The sequence below is a fragment of the Phyllobates terribilis genome, unplaced genomic scaffold (genome assembly GCF_046119375.1).
Source record: "Phyllobates terribilis strain yellow unplaced genomic scaffold, ASM4611937v1 Scaffold_13__5_contigs__length_258822181, whole genome shotgun sequence".
Classification (NCBI taxonomy): Eukaryota; Metazoa; Chordata; class Amphibia; order Anura; family Dendrobatidae; genus Phyllobates; species Phyllobates terribilis.
The window spans coordinates 162,819,662-162,841,178 of NW_027362773.1; the positions used below are offsets into that span (position 1 = coordinate 162,819,662).

Genomic DNA, 21,517 nt, shown 5'->3' on the forward strand with positions numbered 1-21,517 from the left:
TATAAATCTGTATGTAGTGAGCTCCCTCTAGTGGTGACTGTATAAATCTGTATGTAGTGAGCTCCCTCTAGTGGTGACTGTATAAATCTGTATATAGTGAGCTCCCTCTAGTGGTGGCTGTATAAATCTGTATATAGTGAGCTCCCTCTAGTGGTGGCTGTATAAATCTGTATGTAGTGAGCTCCCTCTAGTGGTGGCTGTATAAATCTGTATGTAATGAGCTCCCTCTAGTGGTGGCTGTATAAATCTGTATGTAGTGAGCTCCCTCTAGTGGTGACTGTATAAATCTGTATGTAGTGAGCTCCCTCTAGTGGTGACTGTATAAATCTGTATATAGTGAGCTCCCTCTAGTGGTGGCTGTATAAATCTGTATGTAGTGAGCTCCCTCTAGTGGTGGCTGTATAAATCTGTATGTAGTGAGCTCCCTCTAGTGGTGACTGTATAAATCTGTATGTAGTGAGCTCTCCCTAGTGGCGGCTGTATAAATCTGTATGTAGTGAGCTCCCTCTAGTGGTGACTGTATAAATCTGTATGTAGTGAGCTTCCCCTAGTGGTGGCTGTATAAATCTGTATGTAATGAGCTCCCCCTAGTGGTGACTGTATAGATCTGTATGTAGTGAGCTCCCCCTAGTGGTGGCTGTATAAATCTGTATGTAGTGTGCTCCCTCTAGTGGTGGCTGTATAAATCTTTAGTGAGCTCCGTCTAGTGGTGGCTGTATAAATCTGTATGTAGTGAGCTCCCTCTAGTGGTGGCTATATAAATCTGTATGTAGTGAGCTCCACCTAGTGGTGGCTGTATAAATCTGTTTGTAGTGAGCTCCCTCTAGTGGTGGCTGTATAAATCTGTATATAGTGAGCTCCCTCTAGTGGTGGCTGTATAAATCTGTATATAGTGAGCTCCCTCTAGTGGTGGCTGTATAAATCTGTATGTAGTGAGCTCCCTCTAGTGGTGGCTGTATAAATCTGTATGTAGTAAGCTCTCCCTAGTGGCGGCTGTATAAATCTGTATGTAGTGAGCTTCCTCTAGTGGTGGCTGTATAAATCTGTATGTAATGAGCTCCCTCTAGTGGTGGCTGTATAAATCTGTATGTAGTGAGCTCCCCCTAGTGGTGACTGTATAAATCTGTATGTAGTGAGCTCCCTCTAGTGGTGACTGTATAAATCTGTATGTAGTGAGCTCCCTCTAGTGGTGGCTGTATAAATCTGTATGTAGTGAGCTCCCTCTAGTGGTGACTGTATAAATCTGTATGTAGTGAGCTACCCCTAGTGGTGGGTGTATAAATCTGTATGTAGTGAGCTCCCCCTAGTGGCGGCTGTATAAATCTGTATATAGTGAGCTCCCCTAGTGGCGGCTGTATGAATCTGTATGTAGTGAGCTCCCTCTAGTGGCGGCTGTATAAATCTGTATATAGTGAGCTCCCCTAGTGGCGGCTGTATAAATCTGTATGTAGTGAGCTCCCCCTAGTGGCGGCTGTATAAATCTGTATGTAGTGAGCTCCCCCTAGTGGCGGCTGTATAAATCTGTATGTAGTGAGTTCCCTCTAGTGGTGGCTCTATAAATCTGTATGTAGTGAGCTCCCTCTAGTGGTGACTGTATAAATCTGTATGTAGTGAGCTCCCTCTAGTGGTGACTGTATAAATCTGCATATAGTGAGCTCCCTCTAGTGGTGGCTGTATAACTCTTTAGTGAGCTCCCTCTAGTGGTGGCTGTATAAATCTGCATGTAGTGAGCTCCTTCTAGTGGTGGCTGTATAAATCTGTATGTAGTGAGCTCCCCCTAGTGGTGGCTGTATAAATCTGTATGTAGTGAGTTCCCTCTAGTGGTGGCTCTATAAATCTGTATGTAGTGAGCTCCCTCTAGTGGTGACTGTATAAATCTGTATATAGTGAGCTCCCTCTAGTGGTGGCTCTATAAATCTGTATGTAGTGAGCTCCCTCTAGTGGTGATTGTATAAATCTGTATGTAGTGAGCTCCCTCTAGTGGTGGCTGTATAACTCTTTAGTGAGCTCCCCCTAGTGGTGGCTGTATAAATCTGTATGTAGTGAGCTCCCTCTAGTGGTGGCTGTATAAATCTGTATGTAGTGAGCTCCCTCTAGTGGTGGCTGTATAAATCTGTATGTAGTGAGCTCCCTCTAGTGGTGGCGGTATAAATCTGTATGTAGTGAGCTCCCTCTAGTGGTGGCTGTATAAATCTGTATGTAGTGAGCTCCCTCTAGTGGTGACTGTATAAATCTGTATGTAGTGAGCTCCCCCTAGTGGTGGCTGTATCAATCTGTATATAGTGAGCTCCCTCTAGTGGTGGCTGTATAAATCTGTATGTAGTGAGCTCCCTCTAGTGGTGGCTGTATAAATCTGTATGTAGTGAGCTCCCTCTAGTGGTGGCTGTATAAATCTGTATATAGTGAGCTCCCTCTAGTGGTGACTGTATAAATCTGTATGTAGTGAGCTCCCTCTAGTGGTGGCTGTATAAATCTGTATGTAGTGAGCTCCCTCTAGTGGTGGCTGTATAAATCTGCATGTAGTGAGCTCCCTCTAGTGGTGACTGTATAAATCTGTATATAGTGAGCTCCCTCTAGTGGTGACTGTATAAATCTGTATGTAGTGAGCTCCCTCTAGTGGTGACTGTATAAATCTGTATGTAATGAGCTCCCTCTAGTGGTGACTGTATAAATCTGTATGTAGTGAGCTCCCTCTAGTGGTGACTGTATAAATCTGTATATAGTGAGCTCCCCCTAGTGGAGGCTGTATAAATCTGTATGTAGTGAACTCCCCCTAATGGTGGCTGTATAAATCTGTATATAGTGAGCTCCCTCTAGTGGTGACTGTATAAATCTGTATGTAGTGAGCTCCCGTAGTGGTGGCTGTATAAATCTGTATGTAGTGAGCTCCCTCTAGTGGTGGCTGTATAACTCTTTAGTGAGCTCCCTCTAGTGGTGGCTGTATAACTCTTTAGTGAGTTCCCTCTAGTGGTGACTGTATAAATCTGTATATAGTGAGCTCCCTCTAGTGGTGGCTGTATAAATCTGTATGTAGTGAGCTCCCTCTAGTGGTGGCTGTATAAATCTGTATATAGTGAGCTCCCTCTAGTGATGGCTGTATAAATCTGTATGTAGTGAGCTCCCTCTAGTGGTGGCTGTATAAATCTGTATATAGTGAGCTCCCTCTAGTGGTGGCTGTATAAATCTGTATGTAGTGAGCTCCCTCTAGTGGTGGCTGTATAAATCTGTATGTAATGAGCTCCCTCTAGTGGTGGCTGTATAAATCTGTATGTAGTGAGCTCCCTCTAGTGGTGACTGTATAAATCTGTATGTAGTGAGCTCCCTCTAGTGGTGACTGTATAAATCTGTATATAGTGAGCTCCCTCTAGTGGTGGCTGTATAAATCTGTATATAGTGAGCTCCCTCTAGTGGTGGCTGTATAAATCTGTATGTAGTGAGCTCCCTCTAGTGGTGGCTGTATAAATCTGTATGTAATGAGCTCCCTCTAGTGGTGGCTGTATAAATCTGTATGTAGTGAGCTCCCTCTAGTGGTGACTGTATAAATCTGTATGTAGTGAGCTCCCTCTAGTGGTGACTGTATAAATCTGTATATAGTGAGCTCCCTCTAGTGGTGGCTGTATAAATCTGTATGTAGTGAGCTCCCTCTAGTGGCGGCTGTATAAATCTGTATGTAGTGAGCTCCCTCTAGTGGTGTCTGTATAAATCTGTATGTAGTGAGCTCCCTCTAGTGGTGACTGTATAAATCTGTATGTAGTGAGCTCCCTCTAGTGGTGACTGTATAAATCTGTATGTAGTGAGCTCCCTCTAGTGGTGACTGTATAAATCTGTATGTAGTGAGCTCCCTCTAGTGGTGACTGTATAAATCTGTATGTAGTGAGCTCCCTCTAGTGGTGGCTGTATAACTCTTTAGTGAGCTCCCTCTAGTGGTGGCTGTATAACTCTTTAGTGAGTTCCCTCTAGTGGTGACTGTATAAATCTGTATATAGTGAGCTCCCTCTAGTGGTGGCTGTATAAATCTGTATGTAGTGAGCTCCCTCTAGTGGTGGCTGTATAAATCTGTATATAGTGAGCTCCCTCTAGTGATGGCTGTATAAATCTGTATGTAGTGAGCTCCCTCTAGTGGTGGCTGTATAAATCTGTATATAGTGAGCTCCCTCTAGTGGTGGCTGTATAAATCTGTATGTAGTGAGCTCCCTCTAGTGGTGGCTGTATAAATCTGTATGTAATGAGCTCCCTCTAGTGGTGGCTGTATAAATCTGTATGTAGTGAGCTCCCTCTAGTGGTGACTGTATAAATCTGTATGTAGTGAGCTCCCTCTAGTGGTGACTGTATAAATCTGTATATAGTGAGCTCCCTCTAGTGGTGGCTGTATAAATCTGTATATAGTGAGCTCCCTCTAGTGGTGGCTGTATAAATCTGTATGTAGTGAGCTCCCTCTAGTGGTGGCTGTATAAATCTGTATGTAATGAGCTCCCTCTAGTGGTGGCTGTATAAATCTGTATGTAGTGAGCTCCCTCTAGTGGTGACTGTATAAATCTGTATGTAGTGAGCTCCCTCTAGTGGTGACTGTATAAATCTGTATATAGTGAGCTCCCTCTAGTGGTGGCTGTATAAATCTGTATGTAGTGAGCTCCCTCTAGTGGCGGCTGTATAAATCTGTATGTAGTGAGCTCCCTCTAGTGGTGACTGTATAAATCTGTATGTAGTGAGCTCCCTCTAGTGGTGACTGTATAAATCTGTATGTAGTGAGCTCCCTCTAGTGGTGACTGTATAAATCTGTATGTAGTGAGCTCCCTCTAGTGGTGACTGTATAAATCTGTATGTAGTGAGCTCCCTCTAGTGGTGACTGTATAAATCTGTATGTAGTGAGCTCCCTCTAGTGGTGGCTGTATAAATCTGTATGTAGTGAGCTCCCTCTAGTGGTGGCTGTATAAATCTGTATGTAATGAGCTCCCTCTAGTGGTGGCTGTATAAATCTGTATGTAGTGAGCTCCCTCTAGTGGTGACTGTATAAATCTGTATGTAGTGAGCTCCCTCTAGTGGTGACTGTATAAATCTGTATATAGTGAGCTCCCTCTAGTGGTGGCTGTATAAATCTGTATGTAGTGAGCTCCCTCTAGTGGCGGCTGTATAAATCTGTATGTAGTGAGCTCCCTCTAGTGGTGACTGTATAAATCTGTATGTAGTGAGCTCCCTCTAGTGGTGACTGTATAAATCTGTATGTAGTGAGCTCCCTCTAGTGGTGACTGTATAAATCTGTATGCAGTGAGCTTCCCCTAGTGGTGGCTGTATATATCTGTATGTCGTGAGCTCCCTCTAGTGGTGACTGTATAAATCTCTATGTAGTGAGCTCCCTCTAGTGGTGACTGTATAAATCTGTATCTAGTGAGCTCCCCCTAGTGGTGTCTGTATAAATCTGTATGTAGTGCGCTCCCTCTAGTGGTGACTGTATAAATCTGTATCTAGTGAGCTCCCCCTAGTGGTGTCTGTATAAATCTGTATGTAGTGAGCTCCCTCTAGTGGTGACTGTATAAATCTGTATGTAGTAAGCTCCCTCTAATGGTGACTGTATAAATCTGTATGTAGTGAGCTCCCTCTAGTGGTGACTGTATAAATCTGTATGTAGTGAGCTCCCTCTAGTGGTGACTGTATAAATCTGTATGTAGTGAGCTCCCTCTAGTGGTGACTGTATAAATCTGTATGTAGTGAGCTCCCTCTAGTGGTGACTGTATAAATCTGTATGTAGTGAGCTCCCTCTAGTGGCGGCTGTATAAATCTGTATGTAGTGAGCTCCCTCTAGTGGTGACTGTATAAATCTGTATGTAGTAAGCTCCCTCTAGTGGTGACTGTATAAATCTGTATGTAGTGAACTCCCCCTAATGGTGGCTGTATAAATCTGTATGTAGTGAGCTCCCACTAGTGGTGGCTGTATAAATCTGTATATAGTGAGCTCCCACTAGTGGTGGCTGTATAAATCTGTATATAGTGAGCTCCCTCTAGTGGTGACTGTATAAATCTGTATGTAGTGAGCTCCCCCTAATGGTGGCTGTATAAATCTGTATGTAGTGAACTCCCACTAATGGTGGCTGTATAAATCTGTATGTAGTGAGCTCCCTCTAGTGGTGGCTGTATAAATCTGTATGTAGTGAACTCCCCCTAATGGTGGCTGTATAAATCTGTATGTAGTGAGCTCCCTCTAGTGGTGACTGTATAAATCTGTATGTAGTGAGCTCCCCTAGTGGTGGCTGTATAAATCTTTATGTAGTGAGCTCCCTCTAGTGGTGGCTGTATAAATCTGTATGTAGTGAGCTCCCTCTAGTGGTGGCTGTATAAATCTGTATGTAGTGAGCTCCTCCTAGTGGTGGCTGTATAAACCTGTATGTAGTGAGCTCCCTCTAGTGGTGGCTGTATAAATCTGTATATAGTGAGCTCCCTCTAGTGGTGACTGTATAAATCTGTATGTAGTGAGCTCCCTCTAGTGGTGACTGTATAAATCTGTATGTAATGAGCTCCCTCTAGTGGTGACTGTATAAATCTGTATGTAGTGAGCTCCCTCTAGTGGTGACTGTATAAATCTGTATGTAGTGAGCTCCCCCTAGTGGAGGCTGTATAAATCTGTATGTAGTGAACTCCCCCTAATGGTGGCTGTATAAATCTGTATGTAGTGAACTCCCCCTAGTGGAGGCTGTATAAATCTGTATGTAGTGAGCTCCCTCTAGTGGTGACTGTATAAATCTGTATGTAATGAGCTCCCTCTAGTGGTGACTGTATAAATCTGTATGTAATGAGCTCCCTCTAGTGGTGACTGTATAAATCTGTATGTAGTGAGCTCCCTCTAGTGGTGACTGTATAAATCTGTATGTAGTGAGCCCCCTCTAGTGGTGACTGTATAAATCTGTATGTAATGAGCTCCCTCTAGTGGTGACTGTATAAATCTGTATGTAATGAGCTCCCTCTAGTGGTGACTGTATAAATCTGTATGTAATGAGCTCCCTCTAGTGGTGACTGTATAAATCTGTATGTAGTGAGCTCCCTCTAGTGGTGACTGTATAAATCTGTATGTAGTGAGCCCCCTCTAGTGGTGACTGTATAAATCTGTATGTAGTGCGCTCCCTCTAGTGGTGGCTGTATAAATCTGTATATAGTGAGCTCCCTCTAGTGGTGACTGTATAAATCTGTATGTAGTGAGCTCCCTCTAGTGGTCGCTGTATAAATCTGTATGTAGTGAGCTCCCCCTAGTGGTGGCTGTATAAATCTGTATGTAGTGAGCTCCCCCTAGTGGTGGCTGTATAAATCTCTATGTAGTGAACTCCCCCTAATGGTGGCTGTATAAATCTGTATGTAGTGAGCTCCCCCTAGTGGTGGCTGTATAAATCTGTATGTAGTGAGCTCCCCCTAGTGGTGGCTGTATAAATCTGTATGTAGTGAGCTCCCTCTAGTGGTCGCTGTATAAATCTCTATGTAGTGAACTCCCCCTAATGGTGGCTGTATAAATCTGTATGTAGTGAGCTCCCTCTAGTGGTGGCTGTATAAATCTGTATGTAGTGAGCTCCCCCTAGTGGTGGCTGTATAAATGTGTATGTAGTGAGCTCCCCCTAGTGGTGGCTGTATAAATCTGTATGTACTGATCTCCCTCTAGTGGTGGCTGTATAAATCTGTATATAGTGAGCTCCCCCTAGTGGTGGCTGTATAAATCTGTATGTAGTGCGCTCCCTCTAGTGGTGGCTGTATAAATCTGTATGTAGTGAGCTCCCTCTAGTGGTGGCTGTATAAATCTGTATGTAGTGAGCTCCCTCTAGTGGTGGCTGTATAAATCTGTATGTAGTGAGCTCCTCCTAGTGGTGGCTGTATAAATCTGTATGTAGTGAGCTCCCTCTAGTGGTGGCTGTATAAATCTGTATGTAGTGAGCTCCCTCTAGTGGTGGCTGTATAAATCTGTATGTAGTGAGCTCCCTCTAGTGGTGGCTGTATAAATCTGTATGTAGTGAGCTCCCTCTAGTGGTGGCTGTATAAATCTGTATGTAGTGAGCTCCCTCTAGTGGTGGCTGTATAAATCTGTATGTAGTGAGCTCCTCCTAGTGATGGCTGTATAAATCTGTATGTAGTGAGCTCCCCCTAGTGGTGGCTGTATAAATCTGTATATAGTGAGCTCCCCCTAGTGGTGGCTGTATAAATCTGTATATAGTGAGCTCCCCCTAGTGGTGGCTGTATAAATCTGTATGTAGTGAGCTCCCTCTAGTGGTGGCTGTATAAATCTGTATGTAGTGAACTCCTCCTAGTGGTGGCTGTATAAATCTGTATGTAGTGAGCTCCCTCTAGTGGTGGCTGTATAAATCTGTATGTAGTGAGCTCCCTCTAGTGGTGGCTGTATAAATCTGTATGTAGTGAGCTCCCTCTAGTGGTGGCTGTATAAATCTGTATGTAGTGAGCTCCCTCTAGTGGTGGCTGTATAAATCTGTATGTAGTGAGCTCCCTCTAGTGGTGGCTGTATAAATCTGTATGTAGTGAGCTCCCTCTAGTGGTGGCTGTATAAATCTGTATGTAGTGAGCTCCTCCTAGTGGTGGCTGTATAAATCTGTATATAGTGAGCTCCCCCTAGTGGTGGCTGTATAAATCTGTATGTAGTGAGCTCCCTCTAGTGGTGGCTGTATAAATCTGTATGTAGTGAACTCCTCCTAGTGGTGGCTGTATAAATCTGTATGTAGTGAGCTCCCTCTAGTGGTGGCTGTATAAATCTGTATGTAGTGAGCTCCCTCTAGTGGTGGCTGTATAAATCTGTATGTAGTGAGCTCCCTCTAGTGGTGGCTGTATAAATCTGTATGTAGTGAGCTCCCTCTAGTGGTGGCTGTATAAATCTGTATATAGTGAGCTCCCTCTAGTGGTGGCTGTATAAATCTGTATGCAGTGAGCTCCCCTAGTGGTGACTGTATAAATCTGTATGTAGTGAGCTCCCTCTAGTGGTGGCTGTATATATCTGTATGTAGTGAGCTCCCTCTAGTGGTGGCTGTATAAATCTGTACATTGTGACACACACACTACACGCATTTCTTACTATCAGGCCGCCATGGACGCCACTGCCCCGGAGATTTGGTGCGTACTCCGCCAGGTCCACAGATCTCAGCCACTCCATGACCCGATGATTGGACCACTGAACCACTTCTGAGGGGGAGATGTTATTCTGTCGGGGGGTGACAGATTAGATACGTTATTCTTTGCTCTCGGTATAAACCATTATCTGTATCCACATCACGTATCGGCTAGTGCTGACCTCATCAGCCGGCCGCCGGCGCAGGCAGTTGGGCTGGAACTTGTTGGCGTGCAGGACGTGGATGGCGCATTTAATACTGAGATGGTGCAGCTGACTCGTCACCTTCAGGAACAGGAGATCATTCTGGAAGAGACCCGACTCCATGAGAAGAGAACACAAAAGTTCTGGCCAAACTTTACTTTCCTGGATTATGTAGAATTTCAGCCTGATAGCGGTACTGGGCAGCGTCCACTGGGGGGAGCTAGCTGCATATGTATTTACATTACTGCCACTGAGACCTGAGTGAGTCCCCACGTTGTAGAAGCAGAGCGCTGGGGGTCCTTATACCCTGGTCGTACCGGATGCCGCTGTCACCTCCTACCTCCCGGACCCTCATTATAAAAATGCTTGCACTAAGGGGTTAAAAGGGGATTCGTGAGTGATCTCGGCTCGGTGATATTTCGGGTGTGATCTGCGCCCCGGTCCAGGGAGAATCAGACTGGAGGTCTCAGCCAGCGTACAGACTCCGCGTCTGTCACTCACGGACGTCCCGGCACAATGCTGCGGCCGGGGGCGACTTCATGGTATTTGGGGTCCGGACGGGCAGAGACCTCTGCTTGCTGCCAGTAAATAGAAACCTTCCTGCCGAGGCTGAAAATCTACATCATCCTCTCAAACTATAGGGGCTTGTTCACACGTAGCGGTTTTGACGTCCTTTCTTTTTGCACTTTAGCGTTTTCTAATAAAAGCAAAAATGAAGGCGATTTCTAAAATCCCGTTCACACGCTGCACTTTTTTTTTTTCTTGCGTTTTACCAAATACACAGAATGTCACTCAATTCTATCAGTGGTTTTTGCTGCAGTTTTCCCCATTGTGTTTCTGATGGCAAAAAAAAAAGCAACAAAACAGCTGTGTGTGAACACACCCCAGATTTCAGCAGCTCTCCTGATTGTTTGTTACAATGTATCAGCCTGATGGAATGCACAAACTGGATACAATGTGTCAGACCCTCAGGATAAGTCCAGGTGAAGACCCCCATATGCGGATGAAACGTGTTGTATGGGGGATAGAGACCCCGTATCTCAGCCGCGCTCGGCTCCGGGGCTGAGATACGGGGGTCTCGCTGCTTGCCGTCACCCCATAGACCTTGCAGTGCGTCACTCTCTGTCCCGATCCTGCGATGGACATGGCGGATCGTTACGAGGGGCCGCTCTGATATCGTACAATGCGTCCATCGCAGGATCGGGGGGGATTCCACTGAATGACGAGCAGAGATCCCACAATCCACTTTACTTATCAATTCTTTGCAGCATTTTTACTGCTCCCTGGATCCTCTCTCCTCGGGGCGATTCCTCTTTAAGTCTTCCTGGCTCGCACTCCTGTTTATTTTCCGAGTGCTCGTTGCAGTATTCCCGCTCCCGCCAGCAGATTTCCTCTCGCCTATTGGATTACCACATCCCATTTTTAGCACGGACGCTCTAAGCCTTTGCTTCCTCCGCTCGCTGATCGGCTTCTTGTGGCCTCCCCCCCGCCGGAGCACCTGTCTCTGAGCCCCCGTGAGGGGAGGATCATATTTTGCCCGGGGGTCCCGTATCCACATTACTGTTTATGTTGTCAGGCAAAATATTTACACTTCCCATAGTGCAAGCACTACAGAGCAGTCAGGGAATGCTGGGAGTTGTAGTCCCCCAATCTGTGACTTTCTAGCTGTTGCTGATCACGGGGATTAGAACATAACAATCAGCCGGCGCATTCTGCGCTCCTGATAAGTGACAAAGGCACAAAAAAAAAAAGTTGTGTTGCAATCATAGATGTGGCCAGCAGGGGTCACTGTGCTCCACTACTCGGCTCAATGAAATGTTCTGCAATTTCCTGAACATCCCACACTGCAGGAGCTCGGCTTGCTGTCAGCAGATGGGAAAAGTCTCATTTACATTCAAAGACAAAACTATCTGAGACGTAGCTATGTGGGGGCCGGAAGCATAAACCCAATACTGGGGGCGGGAAGCATAAACCCAATACTGGGGGCGGGAAGCATAAACCCAATACTGGGGGCAGCTGCTGAGGCCCAGGAGCTTCGAGTTACTGCTGCCCCCTGTGCTGCTGACACATCTGCCACATACATGGCCGGGCTCTCAGGCTGTAACATAAGCAAATAAGCCCCCCTCCTACTGGACAGGTCTCCAGCCCCTGAATAAGACCCCTGGCAGCAGCTCTGGAGCCGATCAGGGAACTGCTACATAAGCAATTGCCTGACTCATTCTCACAATAGATCTGCAGATGCAGACAGATAAGAGAGTCCCATCTACAGACCTCATCCGAGGCCACCAAAAACAAAAACTGGTAAAACTCTCCGCCCCGGACCTCCCCCGGACTCCTTACCACAAAACTCTCCAACCCCTCCCCCGGGACTCCTCACCACAAAACTGTCCACCCCGGGCTCCTTTACCACAAAACTCTCCGCCCAGGACCTCCCCCCAGACTCCTTACCACAAAACTCTCCGCCCAGGACCTCCCCCAGACTCCTTACCACAAAACTCTCCAACCCCTCCCCCGGGTCTCCTCACCACAAAACTGTCCGCCCCGGGCTCCTTACCACAAAACTCTCCGCCCCGGACCTCCCCCGGACTCCTTACCACAAAACTCTCCAACCCCTCCCCCGGGACTCCTCACCACAAAACTGTCCGCCCCGGGCTCCTTTACCACAAAACTCTCTGCCCCGGACCTCCCCCCAGACTCCTCACCACAAAACTCTCCGCCCCGGACCTCCCCCCAGACTCCTTACCACAAAACTCTCCGCCCCGGACCTCCCCCCAGACTCCTTACCACAAAACTCACCGCCCCGGACCTCCCCCCAGACTCCTTACCACAAAATTCTCCGCCCCGGGCTCCTTACTACAAAACTCTCCGCCCCGAACCTCCCCCCAGACTCCTTACCACAAAACTCACCGCCCCGGACCTCCCCCCAGACTCCTTACCACAAAACTCTCCGCCCCGGACCTCCCCCCAGACAACTTACCACAAAACTCTCTGCCCCGGACCTCCCCCCAGACTCCTTACCACAAAACTCTCTGCCCCGGACCTCCCCCCAGACTCCTTACCACAAAACTCTCCGCCCCGGACCTCCCCCCAGACAACTTACCACAAAACTCTCCGCCCCGGACCTCCCGCCAGACTCCTCACCACAAAACTCTCCGCCACGGGCTCCTTACCACAAAACTCTCCGCCCCGGACCTCCCCCCAGACTCCTTACCACAAAACTCACCGCCCCGGACCTCCCCCCAGACTCCTTACCACAAAACTCTCCAACCCCTCCCCCAAGACTCCTTACCACAAAACTCTCCGCCCCGGACCTCCCCCCAGACTCCTTACCACAAAACTCTCCGCCCTGGACCTCCCCCCAGACTCCTTACCACAAAACTCTCCGCCCCAGACCTCCCCCCAGACTCCTTACCACAAAACTCTCCGCCCCGGGCTCCTTACTACAAAACTCTCCGCCCAGGACCTCCTCCCAGACTCCTTACCACAAAACTCTCCGCCCCGGACCTCCCCCCAGACTCCTTACCACAAAACCCTCCAACCCCTCCCCCCAAACTCCTTACCACAAAACTCTCCGCCCCAGACCTCCCCCCAGACTCCTCACCACAAAACTCTCCGCCCCGGGCTCCTTACCACAAAACTCTCCGCCCCGGACCTCCTCCCAGACTCCTCACCACAAAACTCTCCGCCCCGGGCTCCTTACTACAAAACTCTCCGCCCCGGACCTCCCCCCAGACTGCTTACCACAAAACCCTCCAACCCCTCCCCCCAGACTCCTCACCACAAAACTCTCCGCCCCGGGCTCCTTACCACAAAACTCTCCGCCCCAGACCTCCCCCCAGACTCCTCACCACAAAACTCTCCGCCCCGGGCTCCTTACTACAAAACTCTCCGCCCCGGACCTCCCCCCAGACTCCTTACCACAAAACTCTCCACCCCGGACCTCCTCCCAGACTCCTTACCACAAAACTCTCCGCCCAGGACCTCCCCCCAGACTCCTTACCACAAAACTCTCCGCCCAGGACCTCCCCCCAGACTCCTTACCACAAAACTCTCCGCCCCGGACCTCCCCCCAGACTCCTCACCACAAAACTCTCCGCCCCAGACCTCCTCCCAGACTCCTCACCACAAAACTCTCCGCCCAGGACCTCCCCCCAGACTCCTTACCACAAAACTCTCCGCCCCAGACCTCCTCCCAGACTCCTTACCACAAAACTCTCCGCCCCGGACCTCCTCCCAGACTCCTTACCACAAAACTCTCCGCCCCAGACCTCCTCCCAGACTCCTCACCACAAAACTCTCCACCCCGGACTCCTTACCACAGTTAAGTATTGCAGCATTCTCCCATCCACACGGGCCTCCTGGAACTGGTCCTTGTATTGCGGCAGGCCGATATCATCCAACCACCCTGAGGATAAGGGGCCGTGTTAGTGGTTGAATGATTATGTTCTGCTCCACTTTTCACATTATTAGAAAACTGCTTGTATGGCCAATCCCTAAAATACAAGCAGGTCGGCAATCCCCACAGCTAACGAGCCATTCACACCAAGGAGTCTGCTCGGCCCTGTGTCCACATGTGGCTCATGGACCCCCACGAACATACATAACTGCAATTTCCAAGTTTTCTCAATAGTGGCTCATACGTGGTTCTGCCCTTTAAGGCTGTGTCCATCAACTAAGGAATTGTCCCTCTTAAAACTATCTTACCGTTTTGTGCCTACAGCTCCTGTGCAGACTTATGCGCATTCATGGTTACTGTATACAAACCCTGTGCATCCTGCAGTCAGAATCCCGTCTCCTCCTTCCTGATAACTTATTTGCAAGAAATATTGGACAGAAGGAAAGAAGAGCACGGGAGCTGAATACACAAAACGGTAGGACCCTTGGTGTAGAAAGCAGGATCCACTTACTTGTCACCCACATGTGATCTAGTTGCCCGGATTTCTCCTCTTTTTTGGAGCTGATGGCACCGATGGCCAGCTGGAGCTTCTTCCGGTGCAGCGGGTGTTTTATGCCCAGTTCCTTTATATTGGGACAGACATGGTCGTTATTACATCACTCATCGCTGGGAGACACCGGCGACCGTGAGCACCGCGCTCCCAGCCCTGATGTAACCCGTTTTCTCACCTTCTCCAGGGTCTGCGGCGTGGCCGTTAGTAACGTGTGACCCGAGCTCACCCACTGCCGGGCGAATATGACGTATTGTCCCAAACCGAAGTCTTCCAGCCAATTACAGACCTGCTCATTACTCCACTGGGCGAACGGAGCGTTATAGTCACTGCAAGAGGAAACGTCCGAGCGTCACAATGGACGAGGCTCCCGGGAATTATCTGCCTGTGCAAATATATGTTCTGACCCATGATCACGTGGCACAGCTGTACGGGGTGACCGGAGCCCACCTGAGCAAGGAACCGGCACCCTGGCGGCCCCCTTAAGATTTAGCTGCTGCAGAAAGGACAAGGAGGTGCGTAAGTGGACAACTGCATGAGCGTCAATGTCAAAACAGGGGGAATGCGGCATGTCAGGGGGTGGTCCGGCAGCCAAAGGAGACCCAGCGCAGGTCCCCATGAGCCTTGCTGTGCCAGCACTCAGGGAGCGACTTCTCTTCTCCGTCAGCAGCATGGCACACAAACCCAAGGGTCAGCAAAAAGGACCGAAATCATGGAGTAGTCAGAGCCAATGAGGAAAGATAGCGCTGCCTGGGAAGGAAAAATATCACAAGCAAAGACCACCCAAGAGCCCCCCTGGACACAGAGGGCAGGAGGTAATGTAATGTGCTCAAGTCGTGAAAATGGTGTCAAGCAGCTCCTGAAAGGGGCCAGATTTTTATCGTTGTCCTTTATGAACGGCCAGAGGGCAATGGCTCTATTTGGGGTCCTAATAATAATAATATTGTAACTGGTGCCCATCATTAGGGCTGTGCCTGACGGGTAACATACCAGCTCATCCATCTTTTCCAATGCTGTTATATTAGGAATCGTCCATTACCTATTCTTGTTATAAGGGTCCTTGGTTCTGGAGAGTCTGGGTCCGGCCGTCGCTCTCATCCCTCCCCTCTTGAATTCAGACAATCCTAGTTCATCCGTATGGAAGTTTCCGGACGGCGTTCTCCTGATTCTGCGATGAAGAATGGACACATGAGCCGCGTGGTAACCGCAGCCGAGTATATACAGCATAGCCGGCCGTATACATATTACAGGTCAGCGTATATACACAGTGCAACGAGAAAAAGACGGAAACTTACTTTCCCCAAAACTTTTTGATGCCTTTTGGGCTTTTCTTGCCCTCAGGAGAGAGCGGAGAGTGAGGCCCAGACTCGCCCCCCGAAGAGAGGTCATTAAAGGTGATGTCCAGGTTGTTTTCAGTCTCACCTGTTTGACGAGATAAGCGTTCAAATTATAATGTAGAGCGGCCGAGTCTATAGAAAGAGGAGGACACAGGCGGCTCAAGCAGTCATATGTCCTATCAACGACAGAAGCCGGACCTGAACTAACTGAACTGCGCCCCGGTGGGGAGAAGGCTGCGTGTTCACCATGGACTGACTGTCACCATCTGCTGTACCTCCTGACTGCGCCGCACACATCTACACTGGGCTCATAACTCCTCTGTCCTCCTCCTCCCTTCAGACCTCCTCTATCCTTCTCCTCATTCCAGTCCTCCTCCTACTTCCACCAGACCTTCTTTGTCCTCCTCCCACTTCCTCCAGACCTCCTCTGCCCACCTTCTCCTCCCCTCCAGACCTCCTCTGCCCACCTTCTCCTCCCTCCAGACCTCCTCTGCCCACCTTCTCCTCCCCTCCAGACCTCCTCTGCCCACCTTCTCCTCCCCTCCAGACCTCCTCTGCCCACCTTCTCCTCCCCTCCAGACCTCCTCTGCCCACCTTCTCCTCCCCTCCAGACCTCCTCTGCCCACCTTCTCCTCCCTCCAGACCTCCTCTATCCTTCTCCTCATTCCAGTCCTCCTCCCACTTCCTCCAGTCCTCCTTCTCTGTCCTCCTCCCACTTCCTCCAGTCCTCCTTCTCTGTCCTCCTCCCACTTCCACCAGACCTTCTGTGTCCTCCTCCCACTTCCTCCAGACCTCCTCTGCCCACCTTCTCCTCCCTCCAGACCTCCTCTATCCTTCTCCTCATTCCAGTCCTCCTCCCACTTCCTCCAGACCTCCTCTGCCCACCTTCTCCTCCCCTCCAGACCTCCTCTGCCCACCTTCTCCTCCCCTCCAGACCTCCTCTGCCCACCTTCTCCTCCCCTCCAGACCTCCTCTGCCCACCTTCTCCTCCCCTCCAGACCTCCTCTGCCCACCTTCTCCTCCCCTCCAGACCTCCTCTGCCCACCTTCTCCTCCCCTCCAGACCTCCTCTGCCCACCTTCTCCTCCCCTCCAGACCTCCTCTGCCCACCTTCTCCTCCCCTCCAGACCTCCTCTGCCCACCTTCTCCTCCTCTCCAGACCTCCTCTGCCCACCTTCTCCTCCCCTCCAGACCTCCTCTGCCCACCTTCTCCTCCCCTCCAGACCTCCTCTGCCCACCTTCTCCTCCCCTCCAGACCTCCTCTGCCCACCTTCTCCTCCCCTCCAGACCTCCTCTGCCCACCTTCTCCTCCCCTCCACACCTCCTCTGCCCACCTTCTCCTCCCCTCCACACCTCCTCTGCCCACCTTCTCCTCCCCTCCACACCTCCTCTGCCCACCTTCTCCTCCCCTCCACACCTCCTCTGCCCACCTTCTCCTCCCCTCCACACCTCCTCTGCCCACCTTCTCCTCCCCTCCACACCTCCTCTGCCCACCTTCTCCTCCCCTCCACACCTCCTCTGCCCACCTTCTCCTCCCCTCCACACCTCCTCTGCCCACCTTCTCCACACCTCCTCTGCCCACCTTCTCCTCCCCTCCTCTGCCCACCTTCTCCTCCCCTCCTCTGCCCACCTTCTCCTCCCCTCCTCTGCCCACCTTCTCCTCCCCTCCTCTGCCCACCTTCTCCTCCCCCCTCCTCTGCCCACCTTCTCCTCCCCTCCTCTGCCCACCTTCTCCTCCCTCCACACCTCCTCTGCCCACCTTCTCCTCCCTCCACACCTCCTCTGCCCACCTTCTCCTCCCTCCACACCTCCTCAGCCCACCTTCTCCTCCCCTCCAGACCTCTGCCCACCTTCTCCTCCCCTCCAGACCTCCTCTGCCCACCTTCTCCTCCCTCCAGACCTCCTCTGCCCACCTTCTCCTCCCCTCCTCTGCCCACCTTCTCCTCCCCTCCACACCTCCTCTGCCCACCTTCTCCTCCCCTCCACACCTCCTCTGCCCACCTTCTCCTCCCTCCACACCTCCTCTGCCCACCTTCTCCTCCCCTCCTCTGCCCACCTTCTCCTCCCCTCCTCTGCCCACCTTCTCCTCCCCTCCACACCTCCTCTGCCCACGTTCTCCTCCCCTCCACACCTCCTCTGCCCACCTTCTCCTCCCCTCCTCTGCCCACCTTCTCCTCCCCTCCTCTGCCCACCTTCTCCTCCCCTCCTCTGCCCACCTTCTCCTCCCCTCCTCTGCCCACCTTCTCCTCCCCTCCACACCTCCTCTGCCCACCTTCTCCTCCCTCCACACCTCCTCTGCCCACCTTCTCCTCCCTCCACACCTCCTCTGCCCACCTTCTCCTCCCTCCACACCTCCTCTGCCCACCTTCTCCTCCCTCACCTCCTCAGCCCACCTTCTCCTCCCCTCCAGACCTCTGCCCACCTTCTCCTCCCCTCCAGACCTCCTCTGCCCACCTTCTCCTCCCCTCCTCTGCCCACCTTCTCCTCCCCTCCTCTGCCCACCTTCTCCTCCCCTCCACACCTCCTCTGCCCACCTTCTCCTCCCCTCCACACCTCCTCTGCCCACCTTCTCCTCCCTCCACACCTCCTCTGCCCACCTTCTCCTCCCTCCACACCTCCTCTGCCCACCTTCTCCTCCCTCCACACCTCCTCAGCCCACCTTCTCCTCCCCTCCAGACCTCTGCCCACCTTCTCCTCCCCTCCAGACCTCCTCTGCCCACCTTCTCCTCCCTCCAGACCTCCTCTGCCCACCTTCTCCCTCCAGACTCCCTCCCTTCATGCCCAATTCTTCCTATCCTTTACCCACCATAGATTGAGAGCTGCAGACTCCTATACACATTAGATCAGAAGACTGTAAGCTGAGGCATTCTAGCTGTGAACCTAAAACTCCCGGCATAGCCAGCGGATAACAAACCTGGTCATATTTGGGTAGAAAATGAAAAACCGTGCGGCTGCTCTGGTGATACAATATGATCCCAAAACAGGAAACCAGGGCCAATAGACCAGATACCACTGCAGTTACCAGCAGGCGATCAGTTGATCACCATAGTGGATCTTTGTGTTGTTTTCCAGAGTGAACCCCCAGAATACAGAGGGGTTTTTTCAGGGAACGTTTGGACACAATTGACAGATTGCAAATTCTGTTTCCTTACAATTATGGAACGTGAATTTTTTGCTGTGGATTTTACCTGCTGTATTTGCCAAATCTGCGGAAAAATACTTAACAATATCCAAACATTTTACTGCAACTCCTGAGGCCGGATAACTCTGATGTATTGGACTGAGCCGTGATAAATATGGAAAGATTTCATCCCCAGCTGAGAAACACTTGGCCGGGAGACGGCAGAGACGGCCAATGCCTGACACATGGAGATGTCTCGTGTTACTGGCACCAAAGATCAGTAACTGAGGTCACCGGGGGCCACACAAAGTCAGCCCAGATACCCAGCAATGTTCTACCTTCTTAGCTCTGCTTCTAGGAGGACGTCTCCAGACTCCCATTAGTCTGTACGGCAGTGGATGGAGGTCTTCGCTCTACATTAGCGAGAAGTGCGGCCTTACTGGACCTTCACACAAGGTTGCGCTAGTTCCTACTTGGCTTGTAAACTTCTACAGATTCCCACACCCCAATAATACCCTTTCAAGCAAATATCCATGCATTTACCATGAAAGTCCACAAAGAAGCCAAAAGTCAATTAAAATCAAGCATGCTCGAGCTGGACATTCGGTTTAGTCAACTCTTCTCCTAAAGTAGGAGATAGATCTAGAAAACCACAACTTAAATCTAGTGACGTGGCATCAAGAGAGGGACGGGCTATCAGACTAGGGGGCCACCTCTAGCTGAGTGACCCATTACCAGATAATTATGGGTCCCAAAGACCAGGAGGCAATCCCACCTGGAGAGGACTTTGGAGCCAAATTTTACAGCAGGTTTAAAAGTCAGGATCGGCCCCTTCCAACGTGGTCCAGCCTAACCAAAATGTTGAGCCGTCCACGACTGAAGGAACCGGCTGCGATCACACAAAACTCAACTAACTTCAGCTGAACCGAAAAAGAGCCACTGAGATAGGAAACACGTCACACGCATGCGGCGTCAACCATCGCAGGTACCGTACCTATTACTGGGGCACTGGCACTTCTGCCGAAATCTTCACATCAATCCAACAAGAGCAAAGAAAAGCAAAAAAAAAGAAGCAAAACGTGACAATACAGAAAATGAAGGTGGTGGAATCCACAGAAGACACCAGAGAAGCCGGCCAGCCTGATCAGCTCGGCAAGGACCAGTTAAGTGTCTGAAGATGCTACTACTGCGCTGGTATATCAGGGGGCTACTGTACTAGACGGAAGGAGGTAATGATTATGGGGGAGTCTTCTGAACACCTTTCCTAAAGGAACACTAAAACACAGAAAAATAAAATCAGCAGATTAACCCTGTGTTCTCCGCAGAAAATCCCCAAGGCTTAGTGTTTCAGGCTCATGCAGAAAGAAACCGCAGTTAAACAGTGCGGGCGACTATATTTCTTGATAAACTTACAAATTCATATCCTGTTTAGTGTTCCTTTAAAAATAAAGAAAATAACCCTTTTTTTTTTTTTTAGGAACCTTGCACTGGCAGAATTCTTCCTTTATACCCCAGGAATTGATAGGAAAGCTCCTCAGGGGCGGGTCACTACTGGCAGAGGAGGGGCCAGATCCAGATCAGACATCACTGAAGATCTTGTGCCACACACAGGCTCCATTGTAAAGCTCTATGGAAGTATGCCGCCATATTAAAACCAAGGATGGCACGGACTGTAGCAGCAGTGCCCAGAAGGCGGTCAGCATAGTTTAAGCTCCTCCATAATTCCTGGTCTATGGTACATTGATCATGGTAAAGGTTATGTAATGAAGGCTGTCACTTACACAAGCTCTGCATTCCGTTTGTTTCACTGTTTATGTGCAAAGCATTCTGGGATGCAGGTTTCCTGTAGCCGTCGTGTGACCCGTTTGGAGTGGAGCGGGACAGTTTTCCTGGTAAGGTCTGGTACCTGGGATCTGCTTTACTCTGACATGGACAAAGGACTGGTTAGACCCCACACAGAGTATACGTGCACATAGAAAGCAATGCAAAAATAACAATAGTCTTCAAGTTTCCAGTCTGGTGAACAGATGGTCTGATTGGCAGCTGATGGCACCTCGTTTTGGTAGCCTTGGCCCCCCAAGACTGGAATGTGGTGATTCCAGCTAAGGGCGAGGTGGGGGATGCCGGTCGGAAGGTGCAGACTCCAGCTAAGGGCGAGGCGGGGGATGCCGGTCGGAAGGTGCAGACTCCAGCTAAGGGCGAGGCGGGGGATGCCGGTCGGAAGGTGCAGACTCCAGCTAAGGGCGAGGCGGGGGATGCCGGTCGGAAGGTGCAGACTCCAGCTAAGGGCGAGGCGGGGGATGCCGGTCGGAAGGTGCAGACTCCAGCTAAGGGCGAGGCGGGGGATGCCGGTCGGAAGGTGCAGACTCCAGCTAAAGGCGAGGCGGGGGATGCCGGTCGGAAGGTGCAGACTCCAGCTAAGGGCGAGGCGGGGGATGCCGGTCGGAAGGTGCAGACTCCAGCTAAGGGCGAGGCGGGGGATGCCGGTCGGAAGGTGCAGACTCCAGCTAAGGGCGAGGCGGGGGATGCCGGTCGGAAGGTGCAGACTCCAGCTAAGGGCGAGGCGGGGGATGCCGGTCGGAAGGTGCAGACTCCAGCTAAGGGCGAGGCGGGGGATGCCGGTCGGAAGGTGCAGACTCCAGCTAAGGGCGAGGCGGGGGATGCCGGTCGGAAGGTGCAGACTCCAGCTAAGGGCGAGGCGGGGGATGCCGGTCGGAAGGTGCAGACTCCAGCTAAGGGCGAGGCGGGGGATGCCGGTCGGAAGGTGCAGACTCCAGCTAAGGGCGAGGCGGGGGATGCCGGTCGGAAGGTGCAGACTCCAGCTA

At 50.6% G+C, this 21,517-nt stretch overlaps 1 protein-coding gene across 13 annotated transcripts in view; it reads right to left on the bottom strand.

The window, feature by feature from the left end:
• The window catches only part of PPFIBP2 (PPFIA binding protein 2), a 226,112-nt gene that overhangs the window by 45,303 nt on the left and 159,292 nt on the right, over window positions 1–21,517 (bottom strand). For all 13 annotated transcript variants that reach the window (XM_073659002.1, XM_073659004.1, XM_073659005.1 and 10 more), the window contains 8 exons: window positions 20,474–20,615; window positions 15,531–15,657; window positions 15,275–15,403; window positions 14,414–14,564; window positions 14,197–14,308; window positions 13,606–13,694; window positions 9,269–9,391; window positions 9,053–9,178 (listed from right to left, as the gene is read on the bottom strand). In XM_073659002.1, coding sequence (XP_073515103.1) covers window positions 9,053–9,178; window positions 9,269–9,391; window positions 13,606–13,694; window positions 14,197–14,308; window positions 14,414–14,564; window positions 15,275–15,403; window positions 15,531–15,657; window positions 20,474–20,615 — 999 coding nt within the window. The remainder of the gene's footprint in view (window positions 1–9,052; window positions 9,179–9,268; window positions 9,392–13,605; window positions 13,695–14,196; window positions 14,309–14,413; window positions 14,565–15,274; window positions 15,404–15,530; window positions 15,658–20,473; window positions 20,616–21,517) is intronic.